Source organism: Poromitra crassiceps (genome assembly GCF_964638095.1).
Source record: "Poromitra crassiceps genome assembly, chromosome: 3".
NCBI lineage: Eukaryota > Metazoa > Chordata > Actinopteri > Beryciformes > Melamphaidae > Poromitra > Poromitra crassiceps.
In genome coordinates, this window is record NC_139625.1 from 81341744 (window position 1) to 81367973 (window position 26230).

A 26230-nucleotide genomic window follows, 5' to 3' on the forward strand; every position below is an offset into this window, starting at 1 on the left:
TTCACTTCTCAGTAATAGTGTGTCAGATAGTTTCACTTTCTATCAACAGAAAAAAAGTGCTCCGATCCAAACCAACAATCTGTCCCTTGTGTTCATGTTAATGTACTGATCTGCAGTGAATCGGCTTGTCAGCTCTTTATGTTGTTTACACCCATCTTTAAACTGGTAGATCTGTGGAAGGGGAGGGAACAGGACAAATCTGGACCAAGTGGAACAGGCTGTGTTTGAGATCAGGAAGAAGAGGGAGGGGTTAACAGGCTAGTATGTATTGTTCCAGGAAGAGGAGCTGTGTGTCTTTAGCTCTCGTTTAAAAGTGAAGGTCATCATTTTACATCAAAAATTTAGGATCTCTCTCTCTCACACGTTATTCCCCCCTCACTTTTTAAAGTGCAACTTTTAAAATAAACGTCCAAAACAAGTGGTCTTGTGGAACACTGAACAGTAAAACTCTCTCTCTCTCTCTCTCTCTCTCTCTCTGTGCATGTGCATGTGTGTGTGTGTGTGTGTGTGTGTGTGTGTGTGTGTGAGAGAGAGAGAGAGAGAGAGAGAGAGAGAGAGAGAGAGAGAGAGAGAGAGAGAGCATGGACAGGGCATGGATTCCCCTCAACCTCTGTGTTTCATGAATTCCATTCCCCACTCCCATTCACAGAGATCGTCATTGTCACTCCTCCGACATCTTCTCCTGGCTGGGGGATCTTCAAACTCCACTGCTGCTAGAATTGCCAATAATCTGGCTTTCATGTTTACAGTGCGAACAATCAACAACAACAAACAGGACCACAATGCATTGCGCTGGCAAGATCTCCTCACCTGTGATTATGTCACGCGCCCAGCAGTCCTATAAGGAACTAGTTAGTGGTTAATATGTGTGCCTTAATATATAAAGTGTTCTAAACAGATCTAAGATGTGTTAATGTGGAAGGCAGCATTGTAATGTGAAACAGATCTAAGCTGTGTTAATGTAGAAGGCAGCATTGTAATGTAGAACAGATCTAAGCTGTGTTCATGTGGAAGGCAGCATTGTAATGTAGAACAGATCTAAGCTGTGTTCATGTGAAAGGCAGCATTGTAAAGACCAGCAGAGACAGGCTGCTTTTAGAGTGGTAGGCTAATCCTCTAGTTCCTTCCTGTTGTTGTTGTTGTTGTATCTCCATCTTTGTTGCTCAGACTCATGTTGTTGTTGTGTCTCCATCTTTGTTGCTCAGACTCATGTTGTTGTTGTGTCTCCATCTTTGTTGCTCAGACTCATTGCTGTGGTGTTTCTGCACTGATCTCCCCAGAGAGATCCTGTGTCAATCAATGTGTCCACGTCTGTTTAGTTCATGCAGTATGATTTTGTGTACATGTAGGTGGCGCTCTTTTTTTCTGTTGCTCAGCCATGGTGGCTATCACTGGCCATGCCAACTACACAGTTCTTCTATAGTTATTATTATTCCAAATATACCAAAGGGTAAAATACATCACTTCTGTAGCCTACAGCTGAAGATTTTTCCCATGAAGGACCTACCAGCATCCAGCTGTTTAGAACATCAAAAAGCATGAACTGGATTATAGATTAAATCACTGTCATGTTATCAATCAGTGATAGAGACATTTATTTGTATGAAAATATCATGTATTATTATTATTAATAATTGAACAGAGGTCAGGCCAATAGGAAGGAGCAAGGTGGAGGGATCCATCTGACTTGTGGTCAAACTGCTCCCTCTGCTGTGTGAATCAAACATTCACTGACCACTTTAGTAGGGGCATCTGCTTGTTAACACTCCTCCAAACAGAGAGAATTATGTGGCAGCAACGCATGCAGACATGGTGATAGAAAGCTGTACCTAATATAGTGGCCAGAGTGTATAGGCATCACACTGTCAGACAAACAGACCACGTCCACAGACTTCCATTGGATAGCATTTTCTCCTGGGGGTCCCCAGGGGAAGCCTAACCTATTAGTCATTAGTCTGATATATTCTGTAATTGGGATCATTTATAGTGAATGAAATTAAATTTTAATTAATTCTAGGGAAATTAAACTATTCCTCATTTTGTAGGGGTGCAGTAATATGTTATGTTAGTATATGTTACTATTCACTGTTCAGAAAATCTGAATTTGTTTTATACAATACAAGAAATTGTTTACCTCTGAATATTGTTTCAGTATAGCTTTTATTGAACTGAGGTTTGGCATGCCCACATACAACATCTGGGTCCAACATGTACCATTTTAGGGCACCACTAGGTGTCCCTGTAACACAGGCTAGTGAGGCTACTATATGCCTATATGTAACAAATATTACTGATATAAATAAACCTTATCAAGACACAAAAACCTCTTTGGGGAAGATTGTAAATGGCCAGGTCTCGCTCCACACCGAACTCCTCCATCTTCTTCAGGGCAGCGTAGATGAACTCCACATGGCGCCTCACGTCCCTGGGTGAACACCTCCAGCAAGTCCAACGTCCTGCTGAACGTGGCCTTGGTCTTGGCTTTGCTGGCCATGTGCTCAAACAGGTCATCGTGAGCCACCAGCGACTTGTCCTTTTTGGGCTCCAGGAAGTCTGACTGCAGGCATGGGCCAGGGCCACTCTTCAGACAGGCTGGACTGGGCTGCCGTGGAAATGCCTCAGCACCTACAGATGACAGTTTGAAGTTAAAGCCCATGGAAACCCAAATCCACAATAACCTTCATTGTTTACTGACATGAGAATGAGTTGGAGTAGACCGATCTCGGACTGGACCAGAGACCACCACGAAGCAAGATTAGTGGCTTAGCAGGTAACTTCAGGTAGGTTTAACCCTTAGTTGACATCTACAGGCTTCTCACAGAGGAATCTATAGGCACACACACCAGTTTAAAGGCAAATATGTTGGCCCTTGCCTTGTTTCATTATGTTTTATATAGATTGAGGAGAAGTTCATGGTGACGGGGTCCACACAAACCTATGGAATTGGAGCTGTGTTCATGCACTGCAGGACCCACTGGGGCACCATGCAAACACCAGGCAGCAGTGGCTAAAATCTGCAGATGCTTGTCAAATACTTTCCTTCCAACAAGTGCAGAGATGAGAGCAGAACTGCTCAAACTAACATCAGGAGTTAAGCCAATATTTTCACAATAACTGGTATAGTATGACTCCCAAAATGTCCAGCTTAAAATATACAATTAGGAATAGAATATTAATTGTATTTCAAGTGTCCAATTGGGCCACGAAGCCATTTGGTGGTCATTGCAAGTAATTTCATTGTTTATTTGGGATCCTTCAGAGTATTGGCACTCTCTCATCTTCAGTCCGCTCAAATCTGCATAATTTAGGTGTCATTTTTGATCAATCTGTCATTCGACCATCATGTTAAACAGCTCTCAAAATCATGTTTCTTCCATCTACGTAACATAGGTAAACTCAGATCTGTAGTCTCCACTTCTGAACTGGAGATGCTTATTCATGCCTTTATTTCATCACGTATAGACTAGCAAGACTCCTCACAAGATCTAACAGATACTCTCACATGACACCCCTTCTGAAATCACTCCCCTGGCTCCCTGGCTGTTCCATTTAGGTATCAGTTCAAAATTCTCACACTCACCTACAGAGCACTCCATGGTCAGGCTCCAGCTCACCTACAGAGCACTCCATGGTCAGGCTCCAGCTCACCTACAGAGCACTCCATGGTCAGGCTCCAGCTTACCTACAGAGCACTCCATGGTCAGGCTCCAGCTTACCTACAGAGCACTCCATGGTCAGGCTCCAGCTTACCTACAGAGCACTCCATGGTCAGGCTCCAGCTTACCTACAGAGCACTCCATGGTCAGGCTCCAGCTTACCTACAGAGCACTCCATGGTCAGGCTCCAGCTTACCTACAGAGCACTCCATGGTCAGGCTCCAGTTTACCTACAGAGCACTCCATGGTCAGGCTCCAGTTTACCTACAGAGCACTCCATGGTCAGGCTCCAGTTTACCTACAGAGCACTCCATGGTCAGGCTCCAGTTTACCTACAGAGCACTCCATGGTCAGGCTCCAGTTTACCTGGCTGATCTACTCATCCCTCACTCTTCTGTTCGTTCCCTCAGGTCAACTAACCTTCACCTCTTATCTTTCCCATGCACCGACCTCGTGACCCGTGGTGACAGAGCTTTTGCCGCTATTGCCCCTACATTGTGGAACTCTCTGCCCACTGCTATTAGGTCCTCTGACTCTGTTGGCTCTTTTAAGAGCCAGATAAAAACCTACCTGTTTAAACAGGCCTTCACCTGACTCCCTTGCACACATTGCATTTGCATTTGTTTTGTTTTGTCTTGCACACATGGGTTTGTCCGCCCTCTGCACTAAGGATTCAATATTGTCATTGCTTATTGTGTTTTTTATTCTTCCATATCTTGTTTGCATTATGCCTTGTTTGCTGTGTATTGCTTTTCCATCTCTGTGGCCTAGTGCCTTTTTTAATATCTTTTTTTTATGTCTCTAGCTATGCACATGCAGAGAACAATGTGCATAATGGCAATTTTCACTTTTGAGGACTGTTCCTATGCTGTGTGTACTTAAATAAACATACCGTATTCAAACTTTGTATGCCTCCGCCAGCGATAGCCAGGCCGGAGGCATTATGATTTCGGACTGTCCGTCCGTCCGTCCGTCCGTCCGTCCGATGTTCGTTAACACGATATCTGAGGAAAAATTATGGAAATTCATCAAATTTGCCTCAAACATTGACTTGGACTCAAGGATGAAGTGATTAGATTTTGGTGGTCAGAGGTCAAAGGTCAAGGTCACTGTGACCTCACGAACGCCATTTCCAAGCTCGATAACGCGATATCTCAGGAACGCCTTGATGGAATTTCTTCCAATTTGGCTCAAACGTCGACTTGGACTCAAGGATGAACTGATTCGATTTTGGTAGTCAAAGATCAAGGTCACTGTGACCTCTTGAATGTAATTTTCAAGCTCGTTAACGCGATATCTCAGGAACACCTTGACCGAATTTCTTCGAATTTGCCTCAAACGTCCACTTGGATTCAAGGATGAACTGATTATATTCTAGTGGTCTAAGTTCAAGGTCACTGTGACCTCATGACCACTCATTTCATGGTCGTTAACGCAACATCTCAGGGAACGCCTTGACGGAATTTAATCAAATTGGCCTCAAACGTCCACTTGAAATACCCCCCCCCCCCCCCCCCCAACAATGTATTTATTCTTTTTTTCAATCAGCACATTCAAACACAGACCAAATAATAATTACAATACAAACAACCACAACACAAACCACCGCCCTCCCCTCCCCACAACAACACAACAAAAAACAAAAAATGGCGATTTAGCTGGGGGTCAAATTAACTTGAGTTCAGTTCCATTTAGTTACATCTTGTCTATGCACAGATACAGAGAGTGGAATGAAGAAAGAAAAAAAACAATCAAACAAAGAAGTTGGATGACTTTTTGTTTAAGGGTTACTCAAACATCCCCAGGCGCCTCCATCATATCTGCCACATCTGTCCTCTCCAATAGTGACTGGTTACCCCTGATGGCATATGTGATACATTCTCTTCCTGCGTCCCAAAACGTTTTGATTTGGCTACACTGCCAAAGACAGTGGAAAAGCGTCCCTTTTTCTTTTCCGCACTTGAAACATACATCAGGAATGGCACCATTGTATTTATTGATCTTTTCTGGAGTTACATCACATCAGCTAGTTATACTGCAGCAATTTAAGGTGTGAGTTAATTGTTTGAGACTGCGCTTTGTCACATGCCTCCTCCCAGTCCTCTATGGTGATGTCTTCATCATCAAGTCCTCTCTCCATGCCTCTAGTCTCTCTATGGAAGACTCTGAGGACTGGCCTACCAGAAGGTTATATATCCTAGAGATTATGCTCACTTGTAAGTAGTTGAAGAACTGTTTGCAGGGTGTTATTGTAATTCCAGAGTGCAACTTCATCAATATTAGGGAAGATATTAACCCCCAAATATCTGAAATTGAGGACTATAGGAATATGAAAAAGAGACTTGGGGATTTAAGGCATTTAGAGGTAATAGTGGTGATTTATCCCAGTTAATCCTATATCCTGACATCCTACCAAATGTGTCAAATAGCTTGAATAAAGATGATATTGATTTGTCAGGATTTATTTTTGATAAATCAATATATCGTCCACATAAAGCGAGATGAAATGGGATGTATTATGGATCGTGACTGGTTCAAGATCCTGTGATTTGACGAATGGCCTGTGCAAGTGGTTTCAGGGACAGAGCAAACCGAAAGGGAGAGAGGGCAACCTTGATGGGAAGACCTGGAGATATGAAACCTTGCTGAGTAGATATTGCTTCTCATCAAGACCGATGCACTTTTTTATCATGGATGCAAATTGTTCACTGAATCCCATGGTGTGAAGGACGGTCCATAGGTATTCCCATTCAAGGCTGTCAAATGCTTTCTCTGCATCTAGAGAGAGAATTGCATTGGCATCCTTGGAGAAATAGAGAATTTGTGATCCAGATGATAAAATGTGATGCAGTGCTGTAAAGATGTCCCTGCATGTGTGAGGATGTGGAGAATTTTCCTAATGGATGTTCCTCCGGTGGATGAAAAACTCATGAACTGCCCTCTCAGATGCCCTTCCAAGTGAGAAAACATGATAAAGTGCCCGTGCAATGGAGAGGAAACAAAACAGTAAAGAAAATCAGGAGCAGTATATGAGGGATCAGCCGAGCAGCATTTTGGTAAACAAACCGCGTCACTGGGTGGCAACGGCAATGGAACCCTATGGAGCCTGAGTTTGAGCGTCTGACTCTAGCCGGCTGACCGTGTTTACAATTTAAAAACTGCAACAGTTCACACAACTTTTATTATTCTTTTATTTTTTTATTTTTATTTTTTTTTTTTTATTATTTTAACAACAATCCCCAACATTAGACATAGTACATCAAACAGAAAAAACAGGAAAATAAATAAATAATAATGTTTAAAAGGGAAAACAAACAAACAACACGAAACAAAAACAACAAAACAAAAAAGGCACAGGCACTTTTTGAATCTTACGTCATACAGTCGGTAGCTCTCAATCAGTCCAGAGTCCTCTCCTATGATAAAGTGTCCTACGCTACATTAGTAGCCAGGTATGTCCCCCATTTGAAGGTGAATTCCTCCAGTCTGTTATGCATCCTATAAAACAGATGTTCATAGGACGCCACCCTTCCCAGTTCAATCAGCCATTCCTGCATGGAGGGTCCCCCCGTTGTTTTCCACCCCCTCATTATCATTTGCCTCGAATACTAGTCTGGATCCAGTCTGCTACCTCACCCTTACAGTGGGTGAGCAGTGAGGGGTCACCCAAAACGTAAAGTCTAGGACAGAAAGAAAAATCAAGTTTCACAATATCACAGATTTTCTTATGAACTTAATTATTGCATGCCAGATTATGTGCCAGAAATCTTGGAGAACAGAACATGACCATAATGCATGTAAAAGAGTACCCTCTGACCTCTGACACCTCCAACAGTCTGCTGTGTCTTTCAGCCCCAGTCTATGCAACCTTGATGGAGTCCAATAAAACCGATTGATTATTTTTAATTGAATTAATCTAATTCTAATATCCCTAGACATTTTCTTTGAGTTCTGACATATTCGGTCCTATTCTTTTATTTTCTTGTGTCATCCATTTTATAGGTAGGCTATAAAAGGTAAAACAAAGTCATTTGGTAGAAAGGTCTTTTTCCTTTCATTAAACATGTTTTCTTATATAGCCATGATTTCGGGTGATTTAATGAGTATAGAAAAATTGATTTATTCTACCAACTGAGCAAATATTATCTGATTTTATGCAAACCCAATGATGTTTCAAGTCCTCTGTAAGTTTTTAGCTATTTTTGCAACTACTACGCTTGTCACTTAATGCCTATTTTAACCTCTTCTTTTATTCTTTTATTTTCTTCTGTCATCCATTTTATGTGAAGCACTTTGAATTGCCTCTGTGTATGAAATGTGCTATACAAATAAACTTGACTTGACTTGACTTTAACACGACATGCATTATATTATACATCAAACTCTTGAGCTAATTCTGCTCTCACTCACAATGTCAAAATATAAGCGATGTGATGTAGCTACAGTATACTTTTTGAACTGACCTCCTTTACAGTAATTCATTATATGTTTACAATCAGGGAGGCAAACTCATTAAAATATGCAATAATTAAGATGAGTGCATATGATGGAATAGTGGCATTAGAATGTGTTATTTTTTCCCCACTGGCTGGATATGCCATATCTGCATCATACGTGTATATGAGTAAGTATGATGATGCATCATAGATTTTCCCACGCTGGTGGGGCCCAAGTTCTGTAGGTGCTTTTTATTTTTTCGCACCTGCCTTTCCAAAGGCCTGAGTCTGTCACTCTGACACAGACAGACAGACAGACAGACAGACAGACAGACAGACAGACAGACAGACAGACAGACAGACAGACAGACAGACAGACAGACAGACAGACAGACAGACACCTGCAGAGAGAACCACAGAGAGAGGTAGAGAAGCGTAGGACAGCAGAGAGGGTTTATGGGTAACGTAGTGCTCACTGCTAAATGTGTTGACGTCAGGCAGGGGGAGGAGAGCAGTGTGTTGCCAGGTCTCGCGAGATAAATAAGCAGCCAGGTCTTCGAATCGAAAGACCTGGTTGCTTGTTTCTCTCGCGAGATCTGGCAACGTCTGGAGGAGAGAACTCCAGGCTCCTCAGTGTGTGTTTGTGTGTTGGTGTGTAGATGTGAGTGAGTGAGTGAGTGCACGGTGAGGAATTCAGAGGCTGCCTGTGGGACTTTACTGTCCGGATAAAACAACGTATCCCCCCCAGAGACAGGACCAGGAAACACAAGGGAGAATAATAGCGACAATGCGAAGAGAAATCCAGGAAGAGAGTGTCTTCTTCTTATTAAAAATTCAGCGCGGGAGTACAACCGACGTTATCGCCCGTTCAGATGACTTGTGGCTGCACTGAAAAAACAATAACATTAACTTTATGGGCTTGAAACGCCGTTGAATGGGGAGAAGCGAAGCTGCATTCCCCCCCCCTCAAAGTGAGTCCAAAGTATTTCCAAGCGGCCAAAAACCCAGGGAAGGGAAGGGGAGGAGAGGGGGGCAAAGAAAACGCCCTAGCCGCTGCTGCCTGTTGCTGCTGCTGGTATCTCTACAATTCAAACTTTGGAAAAATGCGTCCATCACCTACGGGAGGTGATATTATTACGAGGGAGTAACGTCGTTAGCTTCCCATTCGCGTTGAGTTTGGAGCACGAAGCTAAAACAAAAAAAAGGCCGACGTTAGCTAACCGTTAACGTTCTTGGCAAGTTTTGAGAAGCGGTGGTGAGTCTCTGTGCTTTTTGGGAATATTTTCTCTCCATTGAGGCGAGTTGGGTGGGCTGAGAGTCCAAGGCTGCTCTCTGCTGAGGCCCACGGCCATTAGCCAGGAACAAAGACGTTTCACATGTCAACTCTAACAGAAAGCCTGTAACCACTAACTTTGTAGCTAACCCGCCGACACAGGCTGCGGACATCATGTCACTCGGCGCGGAGAGAAGGGTGGAAACCCGGCTGAAAAAACTGGAGGAGATGATCAGAGATCCCAGATCTGCCATCAACTTGGAAAGTTTGCTGGTGAGTCGAGCAGCGGTGGATATACCCCTCATGTATTATTGAAAAGTACGCCATGCTGTCTATTCGCGAAACGCTAGTAGACACACGGTTTAGCAACAATGCATTGTATTGTTTATGTTTTGACAGTATTTCCAGATTTATACCCGCTGGCGAGGCCGTTCGGGGTTTTTCTTACAGACTGCGATGCTGCCAAGGACGACAGTTATATTCTCTATTCATATATTTCTCATGTCATCCTGCTCCTGCAGTGGTTTCCATTGCACGATACTATTCTCACTGTAAGGCGTTTGAAGAAGAAAAAAAAGAAAACAAGTCACAATAAAAGCACATGGTCGACACAGGCCTAACTAATAATTAAGCCAGAATGCAGACTGACAGTATATCTTGTGGCTGCATGCACGCACTGTCTGTGCAGATTAGGATTAACTATTTGGGAAGAATGTGCATGGGTCTGTTTATGAAGACTAATATTTCCGGCTAAAACTCCCGCCTGGATAGGAGTTGGGCCCAGTCGACCAGGACAGCCCCACTTCACTGTCCACTGACAGGACAGTGGTAGACCCATACACTGATATGCATGGTAGATTGTGCCGCTATTGTCCACCAATCTAGTTTCTTTATAGAGTTAGACAGAGTGGGGGGGGGGGGGGGGGATCCTCCTCTTGAGAGTTTTTGTTAGACCAGTTGTTTATCTACAGGCATGCTTTCAAATATACGTTAACCTGCACAAAATGAATCCAATAGCATGAGAGATTACTGTTCCTCTGGTTTAATGCCAAACCTGTTGTGGAGACCTCTGGAAATCTTCGTGATTTAAAGCCTCAGAGAGATAGTTGTAATCCCAACTAAATGAAGGAATGTTAAGTCATCCGAAAAACAACACAGCTGAGCATGCTATCCTCTGTATGACCGATTGATTTTGCAGAGACCTTTTGAATCAAACTTCTCTGAAAACGTCATAAAGGTATGGGGTCGATCGACCCTTCAATGCCTTCTATGTCAACATTGGCGCATATGTCACTTTTTTTTTACAGCTACCTAGTCATATTACAGTGAAAACAGACTGATTCACGAGTCTTACAGGATGTGAATCATGTAGATGCTACTTAAAGGCATTTCTTTGTGTTGCTTTCCCAACATAAGTTTCCTGGGAAGTGAGCTGTTGGCTTGCCAACATCAGTTTCCTCTGAGGTGAGGTGGTTAGAAGTGAAAGCAGTGATTTCAGATGCAGATTCCTCAGTTGTTACACAGCTAAGAGCCGCATGCCACAATGTGTTTGCACTCCTTCCTCCGTGTCTCTCGCACTAGCCTTGTTTGGAGCATCAAGGGAAGCACTGATGCTGTTATTGGGCCTGTGAAAGACTAAAATAGGGTATCATAGCATTCTGAGACCAGTAGCTGCATGTAACATGTCAGAAATTGAAGGAAAGATTCCCCCCCCTGCTTTATTGACAATAACACAGCAAAAGTTAGATATTTTCTAATGGAGAAGAATAGTCTGTATTATTGAGTAATGGATCGGTGCTCTACCGGAGGAGACTTAATACTCTAGTCTGAACGGTGTCCAAGGTGACCAGGGAGGGTCATGTCGGTACATCTCCTCTGGATAAAAGCTTTTGGTGAGTGCATTCTAGGCTTAAAAGCTTCACTAGGCAAGATGTATATGTCCAAATACACCCGTCTCATCATCCTAAATCACAAAGTGGGGCTGCAACAGAGAAGACCGTCCCATCTCCCTGTTGCTCATTGGTGGGAAATCTTCTCCATCCACAGGATCACAGGAAATCCAAACCGTCGTGTTAAACCAAATATTTTTCTTTTATATTTACTTTTACTGATGTTTTTTAAACATTGACAGAAAAAAAAGCTGAAGGCTGTCTGTCATTTTAACACAGGTAATAATAGATTACACATCCTAATTATAGAACTTTTCTGTCAAAAAGACAGACAATGAGAAAGTCTAATGCAACCTCTGTTCCGAACTAAACATTAGTGACCAGCTCTTCACCAGCATTAGATCTTTTCCTCTGGAATCACCAACCTTAGATCTTTTCCTCTCTCATCTCTTTGGTTTCCTTTGGTATAAGCATCACAGAGCAGCCAGGTTGGTAAACACCAATGTGCTGTGAGCAGTTTACTGACGTCGCGTTACAGGATTTCTAGGTATTGCAGTTAGCAGCACAATTTGATATCAACAAGTATCATTGTGATCCAGGAACAACGGTTACTTGGTGATATCAGATTCTTCATTGAAGTTACCTCTTGCTGCCATTTGGAGTGTAGCATTAAATTGACCTCAGTTCCATTTTGGATTTCTGGGCCCCCAGACAAGATCTGACACCCGGTCCAACTCACTGATGCATCGATCTTAAACCATATCGCCCCACCTCTCTAATGGGTCCCATCTAGCTTTGGGGCCCCTGCAAGTAACCCCCATACCTACCCCACTACTAGACTAGTGACGCTCCTGAGCAGTGGTCCAGAGCTTTCCTTCAAACACAGAGCAGCAGGATACTGAACACACGGCTCGTGTTGACTTCCTGCGCACAAGTCGGGGAGATGGAGGTGTTGAGTGTTCTAGACGTGAGTTGAGTGGGAAGCCTGCGTAGGAGGGGACAGGCTGCACTCTTCCATTTTTAGCAGCCTCAGTGCTGTCGCAGCCTGGGATCAAGAAGTTTGCTTGCTGATGATGGGGAGGATTCTAAATACGCACGTACACTTGAAAATGTCCCTCTGTGCAGGTGGGATAACATCGTGTGTGCTATAATGTCCCTCTGTGCGCAGGTGGGATAACATCGTGCGTGCTATAATGTCCCTGTGTGCAGGTGGGATAACATCGTGCGTGCTATAATGTCCCTCTGTGCAGGTGGGATAACATCGTGCATGCTATAATGTCCCTCTGTGCGCAGGTGGGATAACATCGTGCGTGCTATAATGTCCCTCTGTGCGCAGGTGGGATAACATCGTGCGTGCTATAATGTCCCTCTGTGCAGGTGGGATAACATTGTGCGTGCTATAATGTCCCTCTGTGCAGGTGGGATAACATTGTGCGTGCTATAATGTCCCTCTGTGCAGGTGGGATAACATCGTGCGTGCTATAATGTCCCTCTGTGCAGGTGGGATAACATCGTGCATGCTATAATGTCCCTGTGTGCACGTGGGATAACATTGTGCGTGCTATAATGTCCCTGTGTGCACGTGGGATAACATCGTGCGTGCTATAATGTCCCTGTGTGCACGTGGGATAACATCGTGCGTGCTATAATGTCCCTCTGTGCAGGTGGGATAACATCGTGCATGCTATAATGTCCCTGTGTGCACGTGGGATAACATTGTGCGTGCTATAATGTCCCTGTGTGCACGTGGGATAACATCGTGCGTGCTATAATGTCCCTGTGTGCAGGTGGGATAACATAGTGCGTGCTATAATGTCCCTGTGTGCAGGTGGGATAACATTGTGCGTGCTATAATGTCCCTGTGTGCAGGTGGGATAACATTGTGCGTGCTATAATGTCCCTGTGTGCAGGTGGGATAACATAGTGCATGCTATAATGTCCCTGTGTGCAGGTGGGATAACATAGTGCGTGCTATAATGTCCCTCTGTGCAGGTGGGATAACATCGTGCGTGCTATAATGTCCCTGTGTGCAGGTGGGATAACATTGTGCGTGCTATAATGTCCCTGTGTGCAGGTGGGATAACATAGTGCATGCTATAATGTCCCTGTGTGCAGGTGGGATAACATTGTGCGTGCTATAATGTCCCTCTGTGCAGGTGGGATAACATCGTGCGTGCTATAATGTCCCTCTGTGCAGGTGGGATAACATCGTGCATGCTATAATGTCCCTGTGTGCAGGTGGGATAACATAGTGCATGCTATAATGTCCCTCTGTGCAGGTGGGATAACATCGTGCATGCTATAATGTCCCTGTGTGCAGGTGGGATAACATTGTGCGTGCTATAATGTCCCTCTGTGCAGGTGGGATAACATCGTGCGTGCTATAATGTCCCTCTGTGCAGGTGGGATAACATTGTGCGTGCTATAATGTCCCTCTGTGCAGGTGGGATAACATCGTGCGTGCTATAATGTCCCTGTGTGCAGGTGGGATAACATCGTGCGTGCTATAATGTCCCTCTGTGCAGGTGGGATAACATCGTGCATGCTATAATGTCCCTGTGTGCAGGTGGGATAACATCGTGCGTGCTATAATGTCCCTGTGTGCAGGTGGGATAACATCGTGCATGCTATAATGTCCCTGTGTGCAGGTGGGATAACATAGTGCATGCTATAATGTCCCTCTGTGCAGGTGGGATAACATCGTGCATGCTATAATGTCCCTGTGTGCAGGTGGGATAACATTGTGCGTGCTATAATGTCCCTCTGTGCAGGTGGGATAACATCGTGCATGCTATAATGTCCCTGTGTGCAGGTGGGATAACATTGTGCGTGCTATAATGTCCCTCTGTGCAGGTGGGATAACATCGTGCGTGCTATAATGTCCCTCTGTGCAGGTGGGATAACATCGTGCGTGCTATAATGTCCCTCTGTGCAGGTGGGATAACATCGTGCGTGCTGTTTCGTGCCATAATAATTGCTCACAGGCACATTTTCAGTCAAGAATGAACCACAACACCCCCCCTGCTATTCTGGCATAGCAACAGCAGCACAAAAAAACACAACAAAAACAGTAGAACAAGCAAGGTGGAAGGCTTGTGGCTGAGTAATAGACTAAGCAGTCTCCTAAATAGCAGCTCAGTTAAGACGCGGAATAATTAATTTGAGGGCCGTGATACCTTTGGTTCCTCTTGAGGTTGAGTGGAGATGTGTCGGAGGCTTTGCTGAGCAGTGATTCAGGCTGACTGGCTGCCCTCAGGCTGTGGAAAGCTGAGTGGTGAATCTGCTGCATCAGTCGACCGGACTGGATGACATTCCTCTAAAGAATGCTGCCACATCATCCACCGTCTTTAAGTTAGGATATACTCCTGCGCTCTTTCACTTTCGATAGGCTTGGATTAGTGAACAGCAGGCCTATCCTTCTATCCTATCAGAAAGTGTGAATACTTTTCCCCCTGTTATGTCATTATATGCCTATTACAGATAACAGCCTCGGGGCCAGCCAGTGCTACTGCAACAATAGAAATCTATTCTAGAATATGATGATGTGTCCAACAGCCGCTCAAAGCAGTTTTATAGCCTAGAATGAAGCCTAATGTCTGCAGAACGGTAAAGTAGCCACGAGGAAATTGCCTGCGAGCAACATCACAAGAATGCATCTGCTTTAAGCTCAGTGCCCCCCTCCTACATGATGTTCATATACAGTAAACCACCCACTGCAGTGCCTCTATCAGCACTGGAGCCGATGCAAGCTAAAGTATATACAGTAAACCACCCACTGCAGTGCCTCTATCAGCACTGGAGCCGATGCAACCTAAAGTATATACAGTAAACCACCCACTGCAGTGCCTCTATCAGCACTGGAGCCGATGCAACCTAAAGTATATACAGTAAACCACCCACTGCAGTGCCTCTATCAGCACTGGAGCCGATGCAAGCTAAAGTATATACAGTAAACCACCCACTGCAGTGCCTCTATCAGCACTGGAGCCGATGCAACCTAAAGTATATACAGTAAACCACCCACTGCAGTGCCTCTATCAGCACTGGAGCCGATGCAACCTAAAGTATATACAGTAAACCACCCACTGCAGTGCCTCTATCAGCACTGGAGCCGATGCAACCTAAAGTATATACAGTAAACCACCCACTGCAGTGCCTCTATCAGCACTGGAGCCGATGCAACCTAAAGTATATACAGTAAACCACCCACTGCAGTGCCTCTATCAGCACTGGAGCCGATGCAAGCTAAAGTATATACAGTAAACCACCCACTGCAGTGCCTCTATCAGCACTGGAGCCGATGCAACCTAAAGTATATACAGTAAACCACCCACTGCAGTGCCTCTATCAGCACTGGAGCCGATGCAACCTAAAGTATATACAGTAAACCACCCACTGCAGTGCCTCTATCAGCACTGGAGCCGATGCAACCTAAAGTATATACAGTAAACCACCCACTGCAGTGCCTCTATCAGCACTGGAGCCGATGCAACCTAAAGTATATACAGTAAACCACCCACTGCAGTGTCTCTATCAGCACTGGAGCCGATGCAACCTAAAGTATATACAGTAAACCACCCACTGCAGTGCCTCTATCAGCACTGGAGCCGATGCAACCTAAAGTATATACAGTAAACCACCCACTGCAGTGTCTCTATCAGCACTGGAGCCGATGCAACCTAAAGTATATACAGTAAACCACCCACTGCAGTGCCTTTATCAGCACTGGAGCCGATGCAAGCTAAAGTATATACAGTAAACCACCCACTGCAGTGCCTCTATCAGCACTGGAGCCGATGCAAGCTAAAGTATATACAGTAAACCACCCACTGCAGTGCCTCTATCAGCACTGGATCCGATGCAACCTAAAGTATATACAGTAAACCACCCACTGCAGTGCCTCTATCAGCACTGGAGCCGATGCAACCTAAAGTATATACAGTAAACCACCCACTGCAGTTCCTCTATCAGCACTGGAGCCGATGCAAGCTAAAGTATATACAGTAAACCACCCACTGCAGTGCCTCTATCAGCACTGGAGCCGATGCAACCTAAAGTATATACAGTAAACCACCCACTGCAGTGCCTCTATCAGCACTGGAGCCGATGCAACCTAAAGCATCAGCAACCTTTTCCCTGCGCACAGTGCAAGCTGTAAGGATCTTTATTTGGCAGCACAGCATCGTTGACTGAAGTGCTGGACTTACTTGGCAGCTGGGAGTTTAAAGAGTGATTGCCGAGGAGGGCGAGCAAAAGAACGGGCATTTTTCCAGATTGAAAAAAAAAAGACATTTGATTGCAGTCACATAAGTTGCCTTTCTGCCGTCCTTAAGGAAGTGACCTCATTGAGTAAATAGTTGGCAGCTATATACGGGGCTCAAAGTCCCTGCGAGTGGCTGCACTTTCCCCTTTCACTTTTAGCCTTATCTCTCTTCCCTCGCTCTGCGTCTCTCTCAGCCTCCAGCCAACCCCCCTCTCTCTCTGGCTTGTTAACACACTGCAGGTATTCTACCCCGCTTGTTGTAGCTCCAATCTGGGCATACCAACCAACCGCTGTGAGTTGGGGAGTGCTGTCGGCCAGGCCTGAAGAGATCTTTGGCGCAGTTGGAATTGGTAATCATGTCGTGTGGTGGGCTGCATGATCCTGTCTAATACCTTTGCTATTCAGATAGTGTCAGATCATTTCAAACACAATGCTCAAAGTGTGTGAGCGACAACATTACACGACACAAGATCTTGGTTAGCTTGCTAACTTTCATTTTTATTGTCTTTTACTTGCAATAAACAAACACTTGGGGAATTACAACTCCCAATTAGAGATGCTGCGATCCGATCATGTGATCGGATATCGGCGCGATATCAGCCAAAAAACATGGATCGGATCGGATCGGATTCCAGCGAAAATGACCGATCCAAGGCTCCGATATAAGCACTCCATTCCATGACTCCGCTCCAGGATTTCTATCCAGCATGCAGCACACTGAGGCCGCGTTGAGCCTAGGATGGCCAGGGCCAAAACGTTGTCTTGCTTCAACATACATCGCATCGCATAAACCATTTCCACCCGCAGGTTTGAGGAGTAGCTAACATAAACGTCAGATAAATACTCTCAATAGGCTAACGTTACCCACTGAGACAGCTAACATGGCTAATTAGCTAGCTAACAGCAGCTATCTTTCTGCTCTAACTAACGTTAATGACACGTTAGTTGACTGAGCGAACGGCGCTGTACAGCAGGTCGTTATCAAAACGTATTGCACTGAAGAGAAGTAACATTAGATAATGACAAAAGACTCCTCCAATCTGGCAGTGGAAATGTATGCACAAACTTTGTGTGTAACTTTGCGAGACTCAACCGAATGACTGATTAGTCTCGCGTTGAGACATCTCAATATAGACAGCATAGAGAGGCTTAAATATGTGCTGTATCGGTATCGGATCGAAATCGGTATCGAATCGGGTATCGAAATTTGATCAGAATCGGATCGGTTTTGAGGCTAAAATATCGGGATCGGAATTGAAAAATCTCGATTGCAGCATCTCTACTCCCAATAGCCCATCCAAAATTAACAGTCTTATTCTTACAGAGCACATTTCAATTTATTAGTGTTATTTCCTTGTTCTAGCATAATTTGTGTCCCTCTGGTTTTAAACTCTTCTGGGGAAGGGAGCATTTTTCAAGACTAGATATGTGCCTGCTGTTTATCACACAGCTGGGAGAGCAGTTGTGGGAAGTCAGTCTCTGGCAACCCAGTCTCAAATATCTAGTTTTTTTTTCATGGGATATCACAGCTGACCATCACATTAATTACCCATCAACTAGGAGTAAAAAACAAAACAAAAAACTTTCACAACTATTATAAAACAAAGCTCAAAAACAGCCAAATCTGGCTGCTCCAATAATTTCTCAGGACTGTGGGCGCATGGCCACATCATCTACTTTTTCAAACTGCCAAAAAATGCAAATTGTTTATTTTATTTTTATTTTATTTTATTTTTTAAGTTTGGTGTATAATTGAATTTTCATAACAGCTTTTAAGGAAGGAAATCGCAGAATTGAATTACCTTGCCAGGGGCTTTAAGTCTTCCAAATAATCTCTGGTGACACTTCTGGAGTACCGTTTGTTTTTAAAAATACTTACCCTCTTGCATTGTGTATTCAGAATGATGCTCTAACTGAAAGTGCAGCTGTCTCTCACAGAGCCTAATGCACTTATTGAACTCCATAATGCACTCTTATTCACTATGTCCATTCTCTTTTTCCACTCACTTATTGTTTCTCCCCTTCTCTCTGTTTACCCTTCTCTCTATGCTTCTCCCTTTCTCTTTGTTTACCCTTCTCTCGGGATGCACAATATATCATCAGCAATGAACAATCATATCAGTTATCGATCTGATGAGCAAAATAACATACTTTTTTTTATGACCAAATATTTATTGTTTTTTTTAAATGATTTTCTCCATGAGGGGCAGGAAACAAAAATGAAAAACGGTTGATACAGAAACACTTACATTACATACAATTGACACGCTCCACAATACACACATGTTACTTCAGGATATAGGAGCATGCATGCACATACTCATGCAGTCCCTCCACCGTCCACACACATGTGGCTGCAACCCATCCCCTCTCCTACATCCAACAACAACACCTTTCCAGTGCTCTCTGTGCAAATCCTGTCTCCCCAGCATCAATGAAGAGTTAAGCAATAACAAATAAAAAAAAATCCATGCTCAAAACAAATTGTCTATAAGAGAGATCGTTCTTTTTCAACTGCCTTAGCTAAGGCCTATACAGTTTCACTTGTTGCACCACGTGAACGTGCAATAGACATTTCTAAGGAAAGTACATCCAAAAACAAACAATGCCAACGACATGTTGTTCAAAACATGTGGAGGTTTCCATCTCATAACCAAGTGTTTCTTTGCTGCCGTTGGTCCAATAACAGCAAATTTAATATCGGTTATCGGTATCGATCATATTGTCCTCGGTAAATATCAATATCAATTCTCATATCTGTCTGTGTATCCCTATTCTCCTTATGTTTGTCACACTTCTCTTCACCCAGGCCAGCATGTCTCTGGTCTGGTTCCTTCCTGGTATCTACAGTATCTATCATTGCTTCTCTCTCTATCTCCTCCCTTCATTCCCCCATCTTTTCCATGTCTTTGATTAGGCCTTACCCTGTCCCCCTCCCATAGTTAAGACTACAGTCTTCCCTCGTATCTGTCAGCTTTTAGGGGATGAGGGTGGAGGGTCACGAGGGATATCCCCATTCGGTCTGTCTCTCCATGTCTTTAGCCTGAGAGTCGGTGTCCGGTTTGTCTCGGGAGTGTAGTTGAGCTGCTCGCAGCAGCAGCAGTCCCGGCTGCAATGTGCTAGCAGGGAGAAACACTGCCATATATGGTGCTGGGGATGGTGGCCCCGGCCATTTCTGTGTGTGTGTGTGTGTGTGTGTGTGTGTGTGTGTGTGTGTGTGTGTGGAAAACAAGCCAGTCTCTCCGCTCCACACCTCCTCTGCTGTCTCTCTGATCCACACCTCCTCTGGTGTCACTCTGCTCTACACCTCCTCTGGTGTCACTCTGCTCCACACCTCCTCTGCTGTCTCTCTGCTCCACACCTCTGGTGTCTCTGCTCCACACCTCCTCTGGTGTCACTCTGCTCCACACCTCCTCTGGTGTCTCTCTGCTCTACACCTCCTCTGGTGTCACTCTGCTCCACACCTCCTCTGGTGTCTCTCTGCTCTACACCTCCTCTGGTGTCTCTCTGATCCACACCTCCTCTGCTGTCTCTCTGCTCCACACCTCTGGTGTCTCTGCTCCACACCTCCTCTGGTGTCACTCTGCTCCACACCTCCTCTGGTGTCTCTCTGCTCTACACCTCCTCTGGTGTCACTCTGCTCCACACCTCCTCTGGTGTCTCTCTGCTCCACACCTCCTCTGGTGTCACTCTGCTCCACGCCTCTGCTGTCACTCTGCTCCACACCTCCTCTGGTGTCACTCTGCTCCACACCTCTGCTGTCACTCTGCTCCACACCTCCTCTGCTGTCTCTCTGCTCCACACCTCCTCTGGTGTCACTCTGCTCCACACCTCCTCTGCTGTCACTCTGCTCCACACCTCTGCTGTCACTCTGCTCCACACCTCTGCTGTCACTCTGCTCCACACCTCTGCTGTCACTCTGCTCCACACCTCTGCTGTCACTCTGCTCCACACCTCCTCTGCTGTCTCTCTGCTCCACACCTCCTCTGGTGTCACTCTGCTCCACACCTCCTCTGCTGTTACTCTGCTCCACACCTCTGCTGTCACTCTGCTCCACACCTCCTCTGGTGTCTCTCTGCTCCACACCTCCTCTGCTGTCACTCTGCTCCACACCTCCTCTGCTGTCACTCTGCTCCACACCTCCTCTGGTGTCACTCTGCTCCACACCTCCTCTGGTGTCACTCTGCTCCACACCTCCTCTGGTGTCACTCTGCTCCACACCTCCTCAGCTGTCACTCTGCTCCACACCTCTGCTGTCACTCTGCTCCACACCTCCTCTGGTGTCACTCTGCTCCACACCTCCTCTGGTGTCACTCTGCTCCACACCTCCTCTGCTGTCACTCTGCTCCACACCTCCTCTGCTGTCACTCTGCTCCACACCTCCTCTGGTGTCACTCTGCTCCACACCTCCTCTGGTGTCACTCTGCTCCACACCTCCTCTGGTGTCACTCTGCTCCACACCTCCTCAGCTGTCACTCTGCTCCACACCTCTGCTGTCACTCTGCTCCACACCTCCTCTGCTGTCACTCTGCTCCACACCTCCTCTGGTGTCACTCTGCTCCACACCTCCTCTGCTGTCACTCTGCTCCACACCTCTGCTGTCACTCTGCTCCACACCTCCTCTGCTGTCTCTCTGCTCCACACCTCCTCTGGTGTCTCTCTGCTCCACACCTCCTCTGGTGTCTCTCTGCTCCACACCTCCTCTGGTGTCATTCTGCTCCACACCTCTGCTGTCACTCTGCTCCACACCTCCTCTGGTGTCACTCTGCTCCACACCTCCTCTGGTGTCACTCTGCTCCACACCTCCTCTGCTGTCACTCTGCTCCACACCTCCTCTGCTGTCACTCTGCTCCACACCTCCTCTGCTGTCACTCTGCTCCACACCTCCTCTGCTGTCATTCTGCTCCACACCTCCTCTGGTGTCACTCTGCTCCACACCTCTGCTGTCACTCTGCTCCACACCTCCTCTGCTGTCATTCTGCTCCACACCTCTGCTGTCACTCTGCTCCACACCTCCTCTGGTCTCTCTCTCCTCCACACCTCCTCTGGTGTCTCTCTCCTCCATACCTCCTCTGGGGTCACTCTCCTCCACACCTCAGGCTCTGGTGTCTATCTGCTCCACACATCCTCTGGTGTCTCTCTCCTCCACACCTCTGGTATCACTATCATCCACACCTCTGGTGTCACTCTCCTTCACATCTGCTCTGGTGTCTCTCCACACCTCCTCTGGTGTCTCACCTCCATACCTCCTCTGGTGTCACTCTCCTTCACATCTGCTCTGGTGTCTCTCCACACCTCCCCTGGTGTCTCTCACCTCCATACCTCATCTGGTGTCACTCTCCTCCACACCTCTCTGGTGTCTCTGCTCCACACTTCCTCTGGTGTCTCTCTGCTCCACACCTCCTCTGGTGTCTCTGCTCCACGCCTCCTCTGGTGTCACTCTGCTCCACACCTCTGGAGCCGAGTGCACCAGCTGGGCGTACGCCTAGGTGTAACGCTACGTCCGACGTAGAACTCAAAGTTACGACTAACTTCATTTTATGACTAGTGCACCATGTAGTCTTAAGCCCTGTATGCGCTGCGCCTGGGTGTAACTTTTACGTCTGGTATGGAGCAGGCGTAAAAGTTACACCTAATGCGTACCCATACTGACTGGCAGCTGTCTCATCTTGATCTGCGCTGTCGGGACTGACAGCTCTGTGCTGTCAGTGCTGTTCAGTCCTGTGATGCGGGGGAATCTTCTCCAAAAATATCGATCCATATGTGTGTGACGTTTTGGGCGCAGGACCTCCGCTCGTCGGCGGGTTTTTAAAAGCTGATGCGTCGGAAGATCTTCCCATTTCTTCCTGACTTCGTCAATTGCCCGCAGTGCGCAGTCCGCCATCACATTCATTACTGATTGCACTTGTGATTCTGTTTGTTTGTGTTGGCGCTGTTAAATTGAGCTGTGAGAACGTTTCTATGCTTTGAATACAACTCTATAAGTTTGAGCTGAGTTGGAGCTGTCTGTCAGCTGTCTCGAACTCGTCTGAGAGAAGTGTGTTGCTTGGCAACAAGCACGTATCCACGTGGACGCGCACGTCCGCAGCCTAAAGACCGGGCGCAGCTACGACCATGGTAAGTCAGGCTTGGTGCACTCGGTGTAAATTCAAATCACAACGTCGGGCGTAGCTAAGACCGGCGTAACAGTTAAGACCTACTTTTTTACGCCCAGCTGGTGCACTCGGCTCCTGGTGTCTCAGCTGCTCCACACCTCCTCTGGTGTCTCTGCTCCACACCTCCTCTGGTGTCTCGCTGCTCCACACCTCTGGTGTCTCAGCTGCTCCACACCTCTGGTGTCTCTCTGCTCCACACCTCCTCTGGTGTCTCGCTGCTCCACACCTCTGGTGTCTCAGCTGCTCCACACCTCTGGTGTCTCTCTGCTCCACACCTCCTCTGGTGTCTCTCTGCTCCACACCTCCTCTGGTGTCTCGCTGCTCCACACCTCTGGTGTCTCAGCTGCTCCACACCTCTGGTGTCTCTCTGCTCCACACCTCCTCTGGTGTCTCGCTGCTCCACACCTCCTCTGGTGTCTCGCTGCTCCACACCTCTGGTGTCTCAGCTGCTCCACACCTCCTCTGGTGTCTCTGCTCCACACCTCCTCTGGTGTCTCTCTGCTCCACACCTCCTCTGGTGTCTCGCTGCTCCACACCTCTGGTGTCTCAGCTGCTCCACACCTCCTCTGGTGTCTCTCTGCTCCACACCTCCTCTGGTGTCTCTCTGCTCCACACCTCCTCTGGTGTCTCTCTGCTCCACACCTCTGGTGTCTCAGCTGCTCCACACATCCTCTGGTCTCTCTGGTGTCTCTCTGCTCCACACATCCTCTGGTGTGATGGTCGGGCGTCTTCTGGGGGTACAAGCCCTCATCAGTCTTAAAATATGTCACACTTCACTTCAGGGCTGTAGTAGCTTACTGTCTCTTATATAAATATGTCACACTTCACTTCAGGGCTGTAGTATCTTACTGTCTCTTCAGTGGCCTTTACCTCCTGAGTAGAGCTGCACAATATAACGTTTCAGCATCGTCGTCACAATGTGCTCATGTGCAATAGTCACATCGCAGGACGTGTGATGTCAAGTCACAGCAAATTAACTCAAAAGATGTCATGCTACAATTTTTTTGCTGCTTGGATGTTTTTGGGTAAAATTACTTTCGATTAAGCGACACCTTAAAAAAAAGAGGTGAAATAAGACAGCTGGCACGCTTTCATTCCAGCGCTCCAGATGGTTTCAAATATGCACCCGTTATTTTAGTGTGCTGTGCAAGTCGTGCACTGCAGTGCTTCCCTTCGAAAAGTCGATGCTAACTTAGCATCAATGCTAACGGGAGGGAGGACTTACCAGCATTCAGTCATTGCCTGCTTACTGCTGCGTGCTGGTATTGTTAATCCCATGTCAGAAAAAGTCTCCAGGTGTGTGTCGCTAACGTTAGTTTCTTTTGAGAAAGATTGTCTCCACGGGCGTCTGAAAAGTTGTCTCGAGTCAGATGCAGCCATGAGTTGTGATGCAGCCAGTGTTGTATGACTGTGAGCGTCCATGCTAACGTTAGTACTTTAAACAGCAGCAGCGTGCGTCTTGTCTCTACGAACCTACAGAATGGACGGTTAAAGCATAGGCTCTTGCTTACTTTAAAACTTGTATTATCAACATACATATAACGTAACGTTCGCTCTAGTCTAGCTGCTATGGATACCCGACTGGTGTCTCACTGTTATTGTTCCCGGGAACAACATGCACTAGTAGGAACTAACAATCCTATTGTTTACATTTCCCGGTGTAACCGGTAATACCGGTGAGGTCACGTGCTTATTATTCGGTGTGAAGATGTTCACACCGTGACATCCCTAGCTGCTAACATGCTTTTGTACTAAGAGTCCGGACCAACTCTGCACTGGAGATTGGAGGAGTGTCACTTTATTTGCGTACAGCAGTGAACATAATGCATGGCCTCTCAGTGACATTCTAAGCTCTGTTCCCGCTAACTATGCTAACTTTACTCACTTGGCATCCTGCAACTCACTCTGGCTGCGGCTAAAAAACATTCACTTCCTACTATGACATCCCAGGTTACCTACTACTAGGCCACCTTCTTAAAGGGGCAAGGCTTGATTGAGCTATTCAAGTCATTTGGTGAAAGTTCATTTTTTTTATTTTTATCGCAAATTAATATATATCGCAAACACAGAATATATTGCAATATTAGTTTACCTCCCGATATCGTGCAGCCCTACTCCTGAGTGTTTTCTTTAGCATGCAACATGCTGTATTGCGTCTTTTTAGTTTTTCAGGGTTTCAGAATATTCTCCAAATAATCCAATTTCCCCTGAAATGTATTTCCTCCACCAACCAAGTTGGAAGGAGCCTCACTTTGTTGTATGCAACATTGAAATAGTGGATAGATAGATTTGCTCTTGGCTCAACAAGGATCCGTTGATTAAATTGTGGTGTGGTGATTTGGATCCGTTGATTTTCGTCATTGAGCTATTTCTGTTTAGCCACCATACAGTATATAACTATTGTGCTGTGTTCAATCATGTGCTGGTGGGAACTGGCAGGTCAGCTGTTTAAAGGGCAGGTCAGCTGTTTTCATTGCATTTCCATACTAATTTGTTGTATCAAATCAAACCCAGAGAAGACAAAGGATAAACAAACAAAATGTGTTACGGAGGCTAGATCTTTGACAGCTGGAGAATGGTTCAGTGTTGGCAGCAGCAGGTTGCTCTCCACACAGTGCCTTCTAGTTGAATAGGTGGTTGTTGATCTCATTGCTCAGATATGCCAGGCAACTCTTCCAACAGCATGGCATGTTAACTTACTTACATTCCTACCGGCAAGGTTATGTCAGAAATATTTAATAGGATTTACACACAGCCAACAGGAAGTGCAGTGTAAGCTTGTAGAACGACCATTATTGCCCTAAATCACTGTCCAAAAGTTGCCCAATTTTCACCTAATTTATCGCCTAAGCCTCTTGTAAAGCTAGTGATTGAATGCATCAGAAATGCATTAGATTGCATAACAGTAGTCCACTGGTTCAGCCCAAAACTGTCATGTGCATAAGAAACAAGAAATACCATGATTCATTAGTCTTAATTCCACACGCACGCGCGAATGTACACACTCACGCACGCACGCACACACACACGCATGCACGCACACACACACACACACAGGCACACACACACACACACACACACACACACACACACACACACACACACACACACACACACACACACACACACACCTTGACTAGATCTTACATAATACCTTGGATAAATATCAGAAGGCAGCAGGCCACACTGTCAAATCTAAAACCCACATGAAGATGTGATGAGGAGGAACACAAAGCATAGGAAAAGCCTCATCTCCCATCACTGATGAATGGGAGTGTAAAATGTATGTCCAGAAGAAATTAAAATCTGGATAAAACCTGCAAAATCTCATCCTTGACATAATGACAAGTTAGGACTAGTAGGAAGACTGGAACTGAATTTCCTAATTTTTGTTCACATGGTTCTCATGAAAAAAAAAACATTACGTGCATGTACACCCTGAGAAGATCCCGTCTTAAGCTTATGGATCTTCTTGTCTAGACACACGATGCTGTTGGAGAGGCGATGTTGCCGGGCACCTAACAGTGCATTCAACAACAATTTTTTATTCAGGGTTCC

The 26230-nt window shown here is 45.8% G+C and overlaps 1 protein-coding gene across 1 annotated transcript in view; it reads left to right on the forward strand.

Moving 5' to 3' along the window:
* The first annotated feature begins 9504 nt into the window (after window positions 1–9504).
* rock2a (rho-associated, coiled-coil containing protein kinase 2a) overlaps window positions 9505–26230 on the forward strand; it is a 76148-nt gene continuing 59422 nt past the window's right edge. Inside the window, exon 1 of the mRNA XM_083633664.1 lies at window positions 9505–9638. Coding sequence (XP_083489790.1) covers window positions 9540–9638 — 99 coding nt within the window. The 5' untranslated portion in view covers window positions 9505–9539. The remainder of the gene's footprint in view (window positions 9639–26230) is intronic.